Raw genomic sequence first — 19,232 nt, 5'->3', positions numbered from 1 at the left:
TATCTTTACTGTTTATTGAAATAAACGGTAGTCTACCTTCCAAAGTACAAAAGCAATGCTAACTCTTACCTCCCACTGTTTTTAGTTGATGAAATGTACCAGAGAAAGTAAATGATAGTAATCTTATCAGTAGTAAACAAAGAAAGTCAGAGCTTTTGGTTAACACAAATAATTTAAAATCATTAATATTAGCTGGGAATTTAGCTCAGTGGTGTAAGTGCCTGCCTGGCAAGTGCAAGGTCGCAAGTTCGATCCCCGGTACCAAAAAAACCAAAAATCATCAATATTTTAACTATCAGTAGCATTACTCAGGGCATCTCTTATAGCCCATCTATCCTCAACCTGAATGAACTCAGAGGCACTTAGAGCTACTGAGGGTGGGTTACCCTGCGTAAGGTAACCTGCAGTACAGTAACTCTCTTCTTGTTTGCACAGGTCACAATCATGTTCATAGAAGCTGGAATGGGAAAAGCAAAGGAAAAAGAGGAGTTAATTTAGGTTAATTTGTTTGCTTACTTCACACATTGGCTTTAATAACTGAAGAATTTCACTTTTTGTGCCTTTACTGTCCAAAATAGCACAAGTCAGAGTCTTTATCCAAATATCATGATTTTCACTTTGAGGAATCCACAGACTAGTATCATCCAAGTCTTCTAAAGGGCTTTCTTTGTCAAGTCTGGGAACTTCTAAAAACTAGAAATACGAAACACAAATAGAATCAGAAAATAATTTGCCTTTCCTATGTAAAATGAACATCTAGGAACAACTAATCTATTTTCAAATAAAACTAAATATACTTAAACTTTGGAGGCAATCACGATCCTTTAAATCAAAACACACTGATATGAGATGAAGAATGGGATGCTAAGACAATGACTGTTCTGGCAGCAGGAGACAGGTCCAGGTACTGTCACTCACTAGTGGTGTACATGTATATCACACACACTCACACAAAGAATTGATATTTTAAAAAGATTACAACACAGTATTTTACATGTTATAGTACAAGTTTTATTAGTAGTTAGTATCATTACTAATTTTAAGGCCAAATTAGATTTATGGTACAGTAAAGGTAAGACACCACTTCAATGCACCATGTACATGCCCTGAAATTAAAGTGGCAAAAACTTATCTACATTTTTCAGTAACTTTATGAAAAAAAGACTTGTTTGATTAAGGAAACTGCAAGAATACTTCAACATCTCTCACTGAATGCCTTGTTGAACTTTGTAATGATATCAACATGGAAAAAGAATCCCATAGTACATCTTATATTTCATATAACTTTTAATATATTAACTTGCTTTAGAAAACAAGCTATTGCTTTACATTTGCTTGCTTGTTGATCACAATATCTATAAAACACATGTAGGATCAATGGCTTTATAGGATCAAAGGTTTTCTGTTCCTAAGGCACAACGCTGTGTTATTAAGAATTTTTCCTATCTCCAAATCAACTATCGCTTCTCTAGATTATCTCAGTTTTTCCAGTATTCCCTTATACAGTTAAAAATTCCCTAGATTAAAGAAGTACAACTAGGGGTAGGGGTTTAGCTCAGCAGCACAAGCGTCTGTGTGGCAAGTGCAAGGTCATGAAGTATAGTTGCAACTATATCTAGGAAATGCGAAACATTAGTAAATTACCACTTTAAGCACTCTCATATAATCCAAAGCAAACAGTTGTAGTACATACTCAATAAACATGAATTACTTAAGAGACCTTTTTTCTTGATGTTCTAAAAGGCTGTAGATAGGTCAGCATGGGATCAGTTGTCATCTTATAAATCTCCCAAAATTTATGTCCAGTCTTTGTGGCTAAAATATTTTTCAAACAGGTAACAGCAGCTGATCGAACTTTGACACTGAGAAATACATAATTCATTTATTAATCTAGAATGTTAAGCATCTCCATTGAAAAATTTTAAGAATTAAAATTACAATTTATATTAGGAAGGTTTCATAAAATTCCATTAAGAAAATCAAAAATATCAAAGGACTTTTGGTATTTCTTAAAAAACTTGAGTTTTCATCACTGAAACAGTAATTCCCTTCATCTAGTGCAGGAATACTTGTCTTATGATGGTCATAAAATAAAGGAATAACATACCTGGAAATAATATAGCCCAGTAAATATAATGAAAATGACAACATACTGTTCTAATTTATATGAGAAAAAAATATTGTGTTAATATTTTCTTTGAGGACACAAATAATTTAGATGAGTCAGGATGGCATTTGAAAAAATGACATTTTATCCTGGGTTGTTTGACTTTATTATCTGTGATGGTATGAACAGCTATTTTGAAGAAAACAAGACATTATTGTAGCCAGTGCTGATTTAATATCATCTTGTTTTGAAGTTTGACTTTGCTCTTGTTTCGATTGATTCTACCATGTTGTATCTTATTGGATTTTATCATGTGTGATAGTATAAACAAATTTTTTATGGACAATGAGATAATATAGTAACCATTGTTCGTTTTCTGTTATTTGGTTCTGAATGCCCTGTAATACTTTCATTCTATTTAATAGTTTTATATTATTTTGTTATGTTTGATACTATTGTGTATGAAGATATGCTCAACTATTTCAAGGAAAGAGACATTATGGTAGCTAATGTTATATTGGGTTGTCTTATGGTGAAATACTGTGTTGCTTAAATTGTTCTGTTCTGATCTGCTTTGTTATGTCCTCTTTTATCTTAATCTCTTTAAAATAAAAAAGTTTTAAAAAAGACAATGATAATATTGTAAAATACAATGTTTAACAAAGAGCTGGTACCCACTTATTCTGACAAAAATCTAGCTGAGAACTATTAAAGCCCCTGAAACCTCTAATAAAAAAGGTTCTTCTTTAATGCAAAAAACCTACAGCAAGGAAGGCTGCAATACAAGAGAACTAAAAATATGAAAACTTATAATATCATACAGCTCAATGAGTTATCAAATAAAGGCTTAATTCCTTTTAGGTTTCTTGGTTTAAAAACACTGAACCATAAATCCTAAACCTAGGTTCATTTTTTTCATTATTCTATATCCAATTTATTAGCAAATCCCACTTGTTTTTGTTAAAAACATAGCTGGTTCCATCTATGTCTATCATCTCCATTACAGTCTAGTCCAATCACAATCATTTCTCTTCTGACTACTCCAATAATCTCATAACAGAGTCTCATTTCCACTTTTGCCCCTTGCAGTCCTCTGGCTATATAAAACAGTGAGTAAAAATGTAAGCTGCACCATAACAGCATTCTTCTCCAAATAGTCCACGGGCACCCTTATATTCTTCAAATAGAATTCAGATTTTTTAATCAGAATTAGTCCTACATTTTTCCTATAATGTTCTTCCACAACAGGCTTCATTCTGTTCTTCAAATACATGAAATGCACCTCCAGCTCAAGCATTCCATCTGAAATGCTTTACCCTTAATTATCTTAACGGCTGACTCTTGACCACTCAGATCAGGTCGGATGATACTTCTTCACAAAAGCTTTGCCTGGCCAAAGAAGCCTGCCCTGACCAGTTATTCTGGAATTTCTTTGGTCATCATATCCTTTGGATAATGAAGCCCCTTAAATATCAATGAGTTTTTTTTCCAAGAAAGACTTATATGTATTTCCATTAATCTCAAATTTAAGTCACTTAATCTTTGTATGTAAGTATTTTAGAAAAAATAATCTCAGATTACTATTTAATTGCTTCTTTGGAGTTTCTGTGGAAAATATCTTTATATACTGTCAGACATACTTTGAAATACATTTTTAAAATGATACACATTAATAAATGGGCAGAAATGATAAAGACAGTAGTAAAATGTAGGGCCGGGGATTTAGCTCAGTGTTATAAGCACCTGCCTTGCAAGGTCCTGAATTTGATTCCCAGTACCAAAAAAAAAGAATGAAATTAGTAAAATGTAGAATCTATATGATCAGAATATAGGTGTTTACTGTAAAATTCTAAGTAAAGTGTTGGTAAAGAAATCATGTCAGAGTGTTTTATGTAAGAAAAACAGCCACCAAAGAAAGATATAAGTCCATTAAATCGATAATGGAAATTCAGCAGGTAAGGGGAGAAGAGAGGTAAAAAACCAATATATGTCAGAAAGAGGTCCAGTTGAGGGAAAAATCCTTTGACCTTAACCCTCAAAACAGTACTAATGGATAAAATATCCCAATCAATCAATCAATAAATGTGAGGAAAAAGTCAGAATCACAGACAAAATGACAGAAGCTGGAAGAGAGACGCAGTCTCACAACCAGCAAGGGAAACACTGGTAACATCTTGCAATGAGTAGTGCAGGGAGTAAATGAGGAGGAGAAAATTCTGATTAGTTTGACTTCTGAGGCTATGAAATCTTACACTGTGACGTATTTTAAAAGAACCACAAATAAGTTTACTCTTGAAAGAGGGTGGCACCACTGATTTTGCAAAGTACTTGAAATATCACTTTCTACATTTCCCTATTTTAACTGTCTATATGCGACAACTAGTATTTTTCTTTCATTTGTTGGTTGTATGATCTACTCTCCTTAGAATTCAACACAGACTTTGCCTGGAAACTTCTTCACTATGTCAAGTACCTGTATGTGAATAAAAATGTAAAGAATTTCATAAAATATTGTATGAATTTTTTTAAATGTAAGAATTTAAAAGACAAAGTTTTAGCTTTGGAAATCATGTTAATTCATGTGAAGTATCATTCCCCTTGAAAGTCAGGTTGAGTAAGCATAATCAAGATGTAAGACACCACAAATACTTACCCATCTTCTATTAATGTGTTATTCAGACAGTTCAGCATTATTAAGGTCCACTGAAGTTCTTTATCTTCAAATAACTCTACAGTCTTGGTATAAGAAGTATCTTTACTATGTTGTACAGCTATGGTAGAGAAATCTATAGGACCCACTTCTCCCAAGCAGCTTGCAACAGCTTCTACATAAACAAATCTTATTTCAGTAGAGCCACAGCTAAGATAGCATACATAACCAAAAATTTCTACTTTCAAAAACATAATGCTAACTTGCAATACTTCAAGATTTAAGTATGTTGTCAAAGACTATGAATAAACTACAGGGACTACAAAATACTGTATAATTTCCTTGGCATATAATACATGCCATATACCCATTTGAGTGTCAGACATTTACTTCTTTGAAAGATAGGAGACATATTAAATAGTAACAGAAAATAGAAAGAATGAAAGTCTAGGCAACACATTCATAAAGTTCATAAATCTTAAAACACATAGTTCAGTGCATATTTTTACACAAAAAATTTTATTTCCAGGAGTTATCACTTCCTACAAAAACAGCATCTGCAATATTGCAGAGGCCTTCTTGTGCTTTTTCCCAGTCATGGTGGCATTTGATAAGATTATGTCCAAAGATACTTAGAGACTCCTTTTAAAATGTGAAGCCTAATTACTTTTCCCTTGAGTGTAGGGTACTTAGTGACTGGTTTTTGGGAAATGGCACGTACATAAAATTTTTATCTCTTTGACTAAATTTATCCCCAGGTGTTTATTTCTTTTAGACTCTGTTCTACATACATCTTTGCTGAATTTATTTATCAGCTCTCAAGTAGCTGTCTTGCAGATTCCCTGGAATTTCTATAGACAAGATTGTGCCATTTGCAAATACAGACTGTTTACTTCCTTCTCAGTTTGACACTTCTAATTTTCCTTGTCCAATTGCTAGAATTTTAAGTATAATTGCCAGAACTTTCAGTATAATGTTGAATAGCAGTGGTGAAAGTGAACAGCATTATTTCACTCTTGACAGCAGGAAAAAGTCACTTTGAGCTCTTGCAGAAAATCAGATTTGTCCCTGGAAATAGTACCATGAACAGTAGGATAAATTCCTACAAATACAAAAGGGTATTTGTAGGGTTCAGGTGAATTCTCATTATTTGTCTGGATGGTAGATGCACAAGCATCTTCAGCACATAATTCTTTAAGGTATATATACATTCTCTGTATACTTTATTATATACACAAGACATATTTCAACAATAAAGTAAAAGAAATGGATGTACCCTAAACACTTGGCTACCACTAAGAAATTAAGAAAGACACGGTAGAAAGACAGATGAGTCTGTAAGTATCACCTATTCTTCTTGTTTTTCACTGAACAGTCAGGAAAGCTTCATACTAATTTTTTTATTCTTTTTTTATTTTTAATTCCTTCCTTCCCTCCCTCCTTCATACTAATTTCAATCAAGTGATTTTTCTATTCACTGATCACTAAATCTAAATGCCTACACTAGAGCCGGGAATTTAGTTCAGTGGCATAAGTGCCTGTGTGGCAAGCACGAGGTGAGCTCAATCTCTGCTATCAATAAATGCCTAAACTAGACATAATGGTGGTTATTACTGTGGCTTGTACCCAGATGTTCCTCCAAAGCCTCATGTGGTCAGAGGTGGCTTGTTTCAAAGGTGGCAGATTAGGTTTAGTGAATGAAGATTAAGGGTGTGACACTGGAATTATTATTGTGATATAAGAGCCCCTCACCCTGGGTATGGGTGGCACCAATCAACAAGTTTATAGTCGCAATGGAATATAAAGGGAGAGATGGAAGGCAGACCTCTAGTTGCTGCCTTTTGGCTACCACCATGAGCTGTTTCTCTTCTCTGATGCTCTCTGCCATGCTGCTCTGCTTTGCAGTCAACTGACTGAAACCTGTGCAACTTATGAGCTAAATAAACCTTTCCTCCTTTAATTATGAGCGTCAAGTATTGTCCTAGCAATGAATAAAGTAAAGAACACAGCATTTGTCTCACATCAGGTTTTCTCCCAAATTTCAGTAGGAAAGAATTTAAATGCTTTTTGATATTTGAGTTTAACCTAGCCCTCAAAGTTTTCATTTTTATTTATTAGATAAAGATACTGAATATTAGCCAATTATATTTATAAAATATTTCAGAAGTCTATCTGCAATTCTATAAATATATATTTTGACTTTCTAAATAACTATGAGACATTTTCAAATCAAGCTATGCAAAGTTGTAAATTGCTAATTTTTCATCTTATATAAATGTTTAAGGAAGAAAACTATGAAAGGACAGTACTTAGGTATAACTGAATTAAACACAAATGTAAATTAGCATCTCGTATTTCCTCACATCTGAAATTATATAACTTTTATTTATTTGAGGATATACAAAGATCATCCTTTAAACATGAAAGACTCACATTCACTCAATTACATAGCTTACCTAAAACTTCTTTTTCACCAGTGTGGTTTATTGCCTTCTTTGATAAATGCAACAAGCTGACAACTAGCTTTAACACAATGCCATCTTGTGGGTTATCTAGGAATAATTTTGAGAAAAAAATTATCATGATATAAGATTATGCATATAGGGCTGGGGATTTAGCTTAGAAATCGGCATAAGCTCCTGCCTTGCAAGTGCATGGTCGTGAGTTTGATTCCTAGTACCGAAAAAAAAAGATTATACATATATATTAATTACCTGACCAGAAAAATTTTATAAAGTTTTAAGTCATCAGAAATACATGTTTCCATATATATATACATATACACACACATATATATATGAATTTAAACTTCCTTATATGACAGAATCACATATAAGTAGAAGCAGATTGCTAGAAACAAAAAAAATCTTCAACTGTGTAGATAAGGCAGTACCTTAGCAAACCCACAAACAATCAGAAACAAAAATCAGTCAGTATTAAGCAACAAGGGTCCCTGGGAGTCTGCATCTAGCATATAGAAACCTGACTAGCATTATCTGACAGACCTCTCTGCAATGATGTGAATGTTTTTAATCTTTAATCAATGATAATCACTAGCTATGTGGACTAGTGAGAATCGGACATGGATTAGGATAATAAAAACAATGAATCTTAAATTTTTCTTAATTTTAATCCATTTAAATTAACATAGCCAAAACTGGTTAATGACTGTACTGCATAATACAATTCTAGCATTTAAATACCAAAACAAAGAAGAGAGTGACATCTGTACTTTATATATCTCAAAATACAATCAGAATTGTGAGCTTAGTCAAGACCAAAATTAGTTTTAAAAAATATTAGGTATAAAAATGATATACTAGAAAAATAAAATTAATTGGCACAGGAAGATTAAAAGCAAAACAAATATAAAAATTCTCTTAATTGCAATACTGTAACTTATATTAATAAACTCAAATAAAACTAACATAAAAGTAAAGGTCAATGGGGTGGGGGATTTAGTTCAGCGGCATAAGCGCCGGCCTTGCTGGCAGGCAGTCCCTGAGTTCGATCATTGGTACCGATAAAAAAGAAAAAGACAAAAAAAAAAAAAAAAAAGTAAAGGTCAAAACATATAAACATTTAATAAACAGAACTAAAACACTTAAAATGAGACAATTTCTCTCGTTCAAGTAGGGATATATATAAAAGGCAGTGGTACAATACTTTAAATGTTGAGCTCTAAGGAATTTTTGTTTCTATTTTTGAACTCAAAGTGATCCTCTTGCCTCAGCCTTTCAAGTACTTGGATCCATGTCGAGCCTGATATTTTTCAGGCAGTAGAAACTTATTGGAAGTTTTGAAAGTGGTAAGATAATATGATCATAACTGGGTTTTATCATTCTCGTAGAAGATGGATAAAATGAAAATTATTCAAGATAAAACCAGTATCACCATTAGGTGAGAAATGATGAGGATCTAAACTATGGCTATTACAATCAAATCAAGAGGAAGAATTCATAAAGATTATTTGAGATAGGAAGAGATAGAAAGAACTCAACATGAATTAGTACCTTGAGATGCTCTCATAAGATTTATCATCTGATCTTTATGTTGTTCCAGTTGTCTTCGAAGATCCTTCAAGCCTTCAAGCCTTGTCAGTGGAAGTGCATCATACACACTAACTGAGAGAAAATGGTTAATTTCCTAAAAGAAAAAAAAATTAAAGTATAACTTCCTTTTAACATGTATTGAATAATTCTGCAGAATAAACCTTCATGACAGTGCTTTTAAAGATACTGATTCATAAGCCAAATAAAGTACGAATAATTTCCTTCTTCCTATAGTTTTGATCGTTTAAATTTTAATATATTTTCTCATGATGAAAGTTAAATTTCAAGGTTATTAGGTATACCCAATGGGAGTAAAGCTTTATGTTTTATTTAAGAATACACTCTAATTTACATCTTAATGTATCTAAGGATGTTTTTACATTGAAAAATATAGTCAAATATATATTAGGATTTAAAAATTATAATAAGATTTATAAGAAAAAATATCTGAACATAATTTTGAAGCCTTTAAAGATTTAACTAGTATTAAATCTCGAAATATTCTTTAAAAAATTAAACATAACTTCTAGCATAAACATTAAATTGAACCTCAAAGGACTACATGATAATTTTAAAAGTATTAATGGATCCCAGGGTCTTACTGTGTTAAATGAAAATATTTTGCATCACTGTCTTTGAATACCTAAATTCTTAGCTTTTCCAAGAAGCTTTGATAGCTACACTCCAAAAGCTGTATAAGGAAATATATTAAGGTTAATTTTTCATTTGTCAACAGAGTAGATTTCATGTGGCATTACCACTAGAGCACTGGATTTTTAAAAAGCACTGCTGTAAGGGGTTGGGGATTTAGCTCAGCGGTGTAAGCGCTTGCCTGGTAAGTACAAAGTTGTAAGTTTGAGCCCCAGTACCAAAAAAAAAAAAAAAAAAAAAAAAGTACCACTGTCTATGCCATCTAATATTAAATATAAAACAGAACTTTTATTACCTCCAAGAGTGAAAAGGATCCTCTGCTGTATTTGATTTTCTGCTGAGTAATTCGTAAATCCTTAAAAACAACATGGTCAGGAAAAGGATCTAAAAGCTTAATTGTGAGATAGAGGTTTTCATTATCCTTGTTATCTATCACTAAGTATTTCAGTAAGTCCAATACCTAAATATAATTTAAAAAGAAAAAAAAATCCTTTATTATATTTCAAAAACATCAAAATGTACTATAATAAAAATTGCAGTTATTGCTTAAATATTTTGATTACTTTTAAGATACTCAGCTTTTATTTCTGCTTTTAAATGATTCAATAAACATGTAAGGTATAATTCAAGGTAGGTTCTAACTAATAAAAATCCAAATACCTATGAAACATTTTACATAAGTAATAGCTCACACAGTATTATACTGGTATGAACTGCTGTCCTTAGATTTTTTTTTTTTTTTTTTTTTTTTTTTTTGCCTTTTTTGAGACAGGGTCTCCCTATGCAGTTCAGGCTGGCCTCGAACTCAACTTTGTAGCCCAGGCTGGTCTCAAAGTTGCAACAATCCTCTTGCCTCAGCCTCCCCAGTGCTGGGATTACAGGTATGCATCACCATGTCCAGCTCTGTCCTTAGTTTCTATTTCTACACTTCAGTCTAACAGCCAAAATATCAGATTAGATCAATAATACTGTGTTCTGTAATTAACTGATTACAAAAGTTAATTCATTTAGAATGTCCTCTCAACCATTTTTCAAAAAATATTTTCATTAAAACTACTAAGTATAGGGGCTGGGGATTTAGCTCAGCGGCATAAGCACCTGCCTTGCAAGCAGGTAGTCGTGAGTTCGATCCCTGGTACCGATAAAAAGGAAAAAGACAAAAAAAAAAAAAAAATTACTAAGTATACCAAGCAAACAAAACATTCAGCTAATATTTTATTCCAAATAGTGTTTTGAGGATGAACTGGGAAATCACCTGCTTTTGAACCTCCACCTGAGTGTTTACAAGGGGTATAAGTGTACCAACAATAACATGAAGATGGTTTTCTAAAGCATCCTTGCAATGAATCACTGCTGTCTGGCAAACCAGATTTAACAGGTCACAACAAAGGGAGAAGCTTCGTAATGACACACCCATGAGATGGGAAGTCCTAACAGGAAAAAAAGATAAAGCAAACCAAGGTTAGGAAATTATTTAAAATGGAATCATTTTTAAACCCTTTTACGGCTGGAGATTTAGCTCACTGTTCAACCACTTGCCTGGTAAGTTTGAGGTCATGAATTTGATCCCCTGTACCAAAAATCAATCAATCAATCAATAAAATTAAAAACCCCTTCACTCAGTATCTCTAATTTTGATATGGTTGGACACAAAAGTTATTCATATTTAATACTTTAATAATTTTCAAGCCAAAAAAAATCACTAAACACAAAACAACAGGAATAATTTAGAAAGCCACAGACACCCAATCCAAGAGTCAATGGAAGTTGTCTAAGTGAAGAGACACCCAGCACAGAACTAATGTGCAAATACAGGGATAGTTTCCTTCCTCTGGCTCCCTCTTTCTCATTTCCCCTCTATCCCCAATACTCCTAGCATTCAAATAGCTGTCAGATGCCATCTAAATATAGCACAAGAAAGAGTCTTCAGTGACCATACATAGCAAGGAACACACACTGCAAAATACTTAAAGTTTAGGAAACAAAAACACCACTAAAGCATTCAATTTACCGTATTTCCCTGAAAACAAGACCCAATAGAGTATTATAATTTTTGCTCCAAAAGATGCAATAGCGCTTATTTCAGAGGATGTTTTATTGTCTCATGTAGAACAATTTATATTTATTCATGTATAAAAATCTACATTTATTCAAATAAAATCATGTCATCTGGAATATCAACTTTACTCTCCAAACCTCGAATTCCAGCCTGAATTCCTTGTGTGTCCATTTCCTATAGAGCCCTGGCCCAATTTCTCATGTCTAGCAATAAGACTCTCCTTAAATGAGCACATCTCGTCCATACAACCTGCTCATAGTACACTGGAAACACTGCTGTTAGTGATTTTTATCCATGAATTTCTTACCCAAGTCATGACCACTTGCAGGATAGGCCTAAGTTTCCATTAAATCAAGTGTTAATCAAAGACTTCTGAGATAGAAATGGCAACAAGCATGATGACAGTTAAGAGTGATGGTCCACAAGAAAGCAGCACAAAACTGTAGGCACCAAATTCAGAAAATGTTTCTTTATTTCAAATGAGCACATGAAGCACATCCATTATGATACATGACATACTGAATTAAGATTCATATCAGACACAACCATGTCTGTTTGTTACCAAGCATTCATGTGGAATGTCTGCACTGTGGTCATTTGCCAAAAAGTCTTGAGAGTTCATCTGTTTATGTTCACCTCTCGTTGAATGAAAGTCACCCACTTGGATATTTATAAATAATTATTATCATTTACTTTAAGCATTAATGTCAATAATATTAATTTAATGATATATAAAAATTATTTTATAATTCAATATGTTAATTGTGTGTTATAACAGGATGTACTACAGCCATGTGGCTGAGAATCTTAACTGGGGCTTATTCTGGGGGACAGTTTTTACTATGAGCATCCTGAAAAATTATGTTAGTACTTACTTTTGGATTAGGTCTTATTTTAGAAGAAATGTGGTTTACAAAATATCAAACCCTGGAAAAGGGGAAAACTAATTTTCACACTTAACACAATACACATTATATTGAAATGGCCATTTCCAGCAACAAAACAGGCACATAAAGAAACAGAAAAGAATGGTCCATGAAAAAAATACACTGAAGCCATTCCTAAAGAAGCTCAGGTATTAGAATTACTACAGAAAGAATCCAAAACAACTGGTTCAAATACACTGAGAATGTAAAGATAATTGAAATTTAAAATAACACATCACAAATTATGAGACACAGCAAAGGCAGCTGTGTGAGAAGAAAACTTATACCATTAAATACTTCATTAAAAAACCCCAGATTTTAAGGAAATAGAAAAAAGTAAACCAAAAGGTAATATACATACAGAAGGATATACATGGCTGAGGATACAGCTCAGCAGCACAAGTCCCTCCTGGCAAGCTCAAGATCCTGAGCTCAGTTCCCAGTACCAAATACACACACACACACACACACACACACACAAAAAAAAAAAAAAAAAAAAAAAAAAAAACAGAAACAAGAAAAGACATAGGAGTAGAGTGAAAATATAAACAAAAGAAAATACTAGAATCAACAGAATGAAAACTTGGTCTCTTGAAAACACAAGTGTCATAGGATCTCTCACTCATAAGTAGACCACACAAAAGTTGATCTTATAGAATGGTAGATACCAGATATTGAAGAGAGTAAGGAGCAGAAAGGGTTGGGGAAAGACTGATCAGTGGGTATTAAGTTATAGTTAGGTAAAAGAAGGCAGTTTGACTTCAAAAAAGAGAACAGTATCTATACAAACTATTTATCTGACAAGAGGTTAATATCCAGAAGACACAAAAAACTCAAAAATTAAGTAGAAAAACTCACAAAACTCATTTTTAAAAATGGGCAACACATTTAAATAGACATTTCTCAAGAGGACATACAAATGGCCCATGGGAACACGAAAAAATGCTCAACATCACTAAAATCCAAGAAATGTAAGCCAAAACTATAATGAATGTCATCTCATTCTAACCAAGGAGGTGTAACACTTCTACAAATGAGTCAATGGGTACTAAACTGCAATTAGATAGGAGAAAGAAGTTCCAGTGTTCTAATGCAGAGTGGGATGCCTAGATTAAAAAGTTACAAGAAAAAACTTTGAATGTTCTCAGGAAAAGGACACTTGAGGAGGTGCATGTGCTACTCTGCTTTCAACATATACATGTACAGAAACACTACAGGACACATAGTAAGTATGTGCAATTTTTATGTATCAATTAAATAGGAAATAATATACTGGAATCTACTTCTTAGTAGCATACAAATTTTCAGCTAAAAGATCTGGGCAAAAAGAGTGCATATGTTCTGGTCCAATATACTACCTACCTTTGGTTAATATAGTGAATTAAGGTATAAATAACATCTCGAAGAACAAAGGCCCAAGCTCCTCCCAAGCCACTTTTTATATCCTTTAGTAATAAGCTGACAAACAGATGATATATTTTAAGAATTCTGTGCTTCTTATAAACATTATTGGTCTCAGCTGCTTGCTCACAAATGGCTAAAAGAATTTTCTGATAGGAATCCTAGAAAAAAAACATTTAGTAAAAATTTGTTTAATCATATGTAACTATTAAAAGTATTTTATACTTAAAGTAACTAAACAATTTAGATTCAGATGTGACATCAAATGCCATGTACTGGGGCTGGGGATTTAGCTCAGCGGCATAAGCGCCTTCCTTGCAAGTGTGCGGTCGTGAGTTCGATCCCTGGTACTGATAAAAACGAAAAAGACAAAAAAAAAAAAAAAATGCAATGTACTACATGAGGAAAATTACCTTAACATTTAAAAAAAAATCTTGCCAATTTATTTGCACATAATAAAATCTAGTGTATTCTTATGAAATAGTAAATATATTCCCTGAGCTAACAGATGACCAAAGTGTCACAAAATTCTATCCTACTATGTAACATGTTTCAGTTAGTGCTAATATAAGTTTCATTTGTTTAATTCTCTCTCTTTTATGATACATACAGGTTTGGGGATATAGCTCAGTGGCACAGTATCTTCCTGGTAAGTGTGAGGTCCAAAGTCTGATTCCCAGTTCCAAAAAAAAAAAAAACCACATAGATTTTCTAAATAAAAAGGAATCCTGCTATTAGTTATTATATTAGCAAGGTATACTCACAGGGCTTTTGGAAAGAATATCTAAAATGCTTTTATGCTTGGTTTTATGACAATTGCTGATATAGGCAAATGTTGCTTTAATAACATGTGATGGAAAACAAGGTGGATTAGGAATAGGATCCAAATCCCTAGAAGAAAGAAAAATTTTCAAGATAAAATTATCAGGAAAAATTGTTGTTTCTGATAGACCAGTGAACTTCCAAAATAATTATCTGATGAATATTCCATATTTAAAATTTTTTCTGTTGAAGAATTGTACTTTTAATAAAATTTTAAAAATGACATGACAGTTCATATATATTGATCAGAAGACATAAAATACATTTGACCCCTTAACTTACATGATTTACCAAGAGATTTCATTAAATAATCTTTTATAAAGTTAATGGCAGCTTCACAGATGATCCTACGATTACTTTACTTCAGGCCTGAATTAAAAGTCTTAGTACTATAAAAACAACAGTATGTAGCTTAGTGGTATAGTGCTTGCCTAGCACTCTCTAGTCGTGCAAATTCAATCTCTAGTCGTGCAAAATAAATAAATATACAAATAAAGAAAAATTGCTAGTCATGGCACTATATTAGGTTCACAAATTATTTAGATAGGTGAAATTAAATGTTGAAGTACTTTGTTAAATGTTATTTCTACCTTACATGTCTAGTACAGTTGGGCATATTTAAAAAAACAGGATTTTCAAGTAACTTACAATAAAGCTAGGAAAATAACATTCATAGAAAATCAAGCAGATTTTGCATCCAAACTGAGTTTCAGCTAAGGAGCATAATTCTAAGGAGCAAAGGGGTATAATAAAAGATGATACAGAAAGGCAAGTCATAGGTAAGAAGAGAATTAAGAATAATGCTCACTGGGGAAAAAAAGTCACAACGTTCAAATGTTACAGAAAGACTGCAGACATTACTGGATTCACCAATGAACACAATGGTTGATGTGAAACAGCAAGTTCTACTATAGGTAAGCTGCCATAAAAGCAGACAGGAAATTAAGTCTACAGTGGTTATTTTTAAATAACGAACTTAAAAAAAAAAAGAGTACATGTCTAAAAACTAAAAAAAGACATTGGAGTGTACCACCCAATAAACTTCCTGGAATATGCAAAGTTGCTTTTCTAATTTAAAATGCACATACCCTGAAAAGTTACAGAGGTCAGTGCTCTGGCCAGCATCAGAATTTCCTGGTTCATGTAATGTCATCAGTAACTCCACCACAATCTCTGGTAAATTACTAGTGAACAAATGATCAATCTGCAAAGACAGAATATAAAAATATACTTAATTCTTCAAACCAATAATGCTGCAAACCAAATCTGCTATTGATCAATAATACTGCTCCTCACCTGCATTTATCTGGAAACTTTTACAGAGCTTTACTAATAAGAATTTCCAGTGATTGGGGATAATCCACCCTTCGTGCCTTGAAAGATCTCTCTTCATACTTCTCCTTGGCTGACAGCCTAAATGCTGAGGTTAGCTACTATCTATCTCCTCTTTCATCAATAGTAGACTAAAATCCTCCACTATAGGAGCTGGCCTTGCTTCAGTCCACTTTGTGCTACAGGCTGCTTCACAAAGGCCATAGATAACCCTAAATAGAATGAGTCTGATATCTTTAAATGAATGGGAATAAAGAATCATAGTGCACTAAATTACAAGGCAAATGGTTTCTTTACTTGAGGTAAACAGGGCCTAAGAGCACACCCCTTAGTAACAAAAAATATTTTAAAGAGACCTAACATAAACAGCTGAGCCTTTCCTCATGATTACACATCAGTTATCCATGTCTCATTTCTATGGTTTCAACTCTTAAAATTCAGCCTGATAGCAAAGTACATCTGGAATAAGTAAAGAAAAATTGGTAACTCATGAGCAAAATAATTATTGAGCACCCTTACACATAACATAACCACCTTCACTAGCTCCATATGATTTCTTAAAAGCTGGATCTACAAAATCCAGGAGTACATATTTGTACTTTTCCTAAGTACAAACATATTTGTACTTTTCCTAGGCATTAGGAAAAGTACAAATAAACTGTTCAGATGATTTAGTAAAGCTAAACAATTTTATAAACTGTAAACATTGTAGGTATTCACAATCGACAGTTGTAGCAGACACAAAAACTGGTAACAACTGTAATAACAGCCATGGGAAAAAAGAATCTAGAAGACTAATTCAGACAAAATGCACACATGAGAAAAATAAAGTCATAAGTGTTTCATTATTCTTTACATCCTGAATAAATTTTACATTGAAAAATTAATGTTTTAATATAAGCTGCCTCAAATTTTCAAACTATACAAATAATTAACACTAAATGAAACTTAGATTAGCAAAAATTTAACTTAAGCTTTTATACATGAGGCTATGAAATTATATGTTTAATTTTTGATTTTCTTCATCCCTGAACTTCAACCAGGGCTGAATCCAATCAATTCTTCCTCTTAAAGGTACTCTAAAAACGGGGACCTTATATTAAGGAAGACTGGGGTATTCAGGAATAAAAGGAGGAATGTTCAGTGGAACAGGGCAGAGGCAGAGTTCAAACTCTTCATCTCTGGAGGGCCAGCATTCTATTCCAGCTACCTCTTTGGGAAAGGTGTCCCCTGCTCACCATTTGCCTCCAGACTGAGAACTTAAAACCTGTTTCCCTGACTGGTTTACCTAAGCAACTGAGGAACTTGCTGTTTCATTTCCTTGTTCAAGATAGATAAATAAGAAAGCAAAAAGTCTCTAAGTTCATCCAAATGCAATTCTAAGTTTCTTTAGTTATCATTTACATCTCAAATAAACAAGGAGTAACTGAATTTCTTTACTTTGAAAAATTAACATGTAATATAAGTTGTGTTGAGTATATGAGTTATTACAAAATAAAGTTGGTCAAATCCATCTTTACTTGACTCCTCCTTTTTAATATATACTAAACCAATATGAACTACTCTTTGGTGGTTGGGATACATTAGAAAAAAATTTTTTTTATCTTTATAGTGCTTCTATTTTAGCAGAGAAGACTGGAAATAAACAATGAAAATTTAATTCAAAAGTAAATTATACATTAGAAAGTTAAAAGTGTCTGGGGAAAAAATAAAAAGGTCAGTGGAACGGTGTAGGCCTTTAATCCCAGCTTCTCGGGAGGCTAAGTAAGGAGGAACCCAAGTATGAGGCCGGCCTGGATAATTAGGAACATCAGGTCTCAAAATACAACTTTTTGTTTATTTATTTTTGGTACCAGGGATCAAACTCATGACCTCATGCTTGCCAGGCTGGCACTTAATCACAATAAAATTTAAAAAAGAGATAGTGCCGGTGTGCTGGGAGTGTATCTCAATGCTCCCTGGATTTAATTCGTTTGGGTGAGAGGGGTGTGTGTGTGGAATTTAAGATGATATTTTCCCTGAAAAGTGATGAATTTAGTGCAACTAAGAGGTACTTCGCAAAGAAAAGTTTCCATATGCTGTTTATTTTTACCTGATAATTACCAATCAGCTTGTATACATATAGTACTGGCAACTAACATAAACATTTAAAAGGCAGAATCAATCAAACTATTTCTTATTAAGTTTCATCACTGTTTGCTATTAATTTTCAGCACTGTTTGTTATTAATAACATTTCCACATTTAAATGTCAATCAAAAGGAAAGAACATTATGCAACAACAAATTGACACATTAGCTACACAGTGATCACAAGTTAAATTTAGCTGCATATCGGAAGGATAGGCAGTTTTAAAATTCAAAGCTTAGAGCTAAGATCAATTAGGGGATAAAAGATAGGTAAAGGCTGAGGTCATACCTGTCTTCCTAATAGGTTTTCACTTTTAAGCATATCGTAGACCTTGGTAGCAGTCTCTCTTTTCTGTGCCATCCAACTGTCTCCAGTATCCTCATATGCAAAATAAGGAAGAATATTTACAAGAATCTTTGGGAAGCAGGCTATTAGAAGTCTTTTCCAATCCTCTTGAATCTGATTAGCAATGGACTTCACCTCATCAAAATAACTTCTAATCACCAGATGTGGAATTAAAACCTTATAATAAGACCTAAAAATATAAAAATTTAAAATATAGATTATATGTATCTTCAAAGTAAAATTTTATAATAGTGTTTTAATCTAGACAAAATTAGAACATCACTAAAAAAACAACAAACTTTAACCAGTAACATTTTTTCTTTTATATTATAAATGGAGAAATGAAGCTAACTAAATTCAAAATAATGACACTTTAAAAAAAAGCTCGGGGGGCTGGAGGTTTAGCTCAGCGGCATAAGCGCCTGCCTTGCAAGCAGGCAGTCGTGAGTTTGATCCCCGGTACCAATAAAAAAGAAAAAGACAAAAAAAAAAAAAAAAAGCTCGGACTATACTCCATTAATCATCCAATTAAAAAGAGAAGAGACTTTAATTTCTATTTATTTCTTATGCCTAATGTAATACAAAATTATTTTAAAATGAAATATAAAAGCTATTCATAAACTCAACAAATGTAAAATACTGTTGCTGTCAAAATGAATGAATAATAAGGACCACTAAATTCAATTTTGATTTTTTTTTGAGACAACATGTTGCAATGTACCCCAGGTGGACCCTGAACTTACTATGCAGTCCAGGCT

At 32.9% G+C, this 19,232-nt stretch overlaps 1 protein-coding gene across 7 annotated transcripts in view; it reads right to left on the bottom strand.

The window, feature by feature from the left end:
• The window catches only part of Atm (ATM serine/threonine kinase), a 115,720-nt gene that overhangs the window by 44,726 nt on the left and 51,762 nt on the right, over positions 1-19,232 (bottom strand). For 6 of the 7 annotated variants that reach the window (XM_063255698.1, XM_063255699.1, XM_063255697.1 and 3 more), the window contains 11 exons: positions 18,418-18,664; positions 15,757-15,872; positions 14,611-14,737; positions 13,808-14,007; positions 10,716-10,890; positions 9,756-9,920; positions 8,771-8,903; positions 7,214-7,309; positions 4,761-4,932; positions 1,721-1,862; positions 517-693 (listed from right to left, as the gene is read on the bottom strand). In XM_063255698.1, the coding sequence (XP_063111768.1) occupies positions 517-693; positions 1,721-1,862; positions 4,761-4,932; positions 7,214-7,309; positions 8,771-8,903; positions 9,756-9,920; positions 10,716-10,890; positions 13,808-14,007; positions 14,611-14,737; positions 15,757-15,872; positions 18,418-18,664 (1,750 nt within the window). Of the gene's footprint in view, positions 1-516; positions 694-1,693; positions 1,863-4,760; positions 4,933-7,213; positions 7,310-8,770; positions 8,904-9,755; positions 9,921-10,715; positions 10,891-13,807; positions 14,008-14,610; positions 14,738-15,756; positions 15,873-18,417; positions 18,665-19,232 lie in introns of those variants that run through there. The other variant, XM_063255702.1, reaches the window with a different exon arrangement.

The sequence above is a fragment of the Cavia porcellus genome, unplaced genomic scaffold, assembly GCF_034190915.1.
Source record: "Cavia porcellus strain 051 isolate PalLab524CR breed Dunkin Hartley unplaced genomic scaffold, mCavPor4.1 scaffold_9, whole genome shotgun sequence".
Taxonomy (NCBI): Eukaryota; Metazoa; Chordata; class Mammalia; order Rodentia; family Caviidae; genus Cavia; species Cavia porcellus.
Note: the sequence above shows the minus strand (reverse complement) of the source record. Positions and strands in the feature narration are given on the sequence as shown.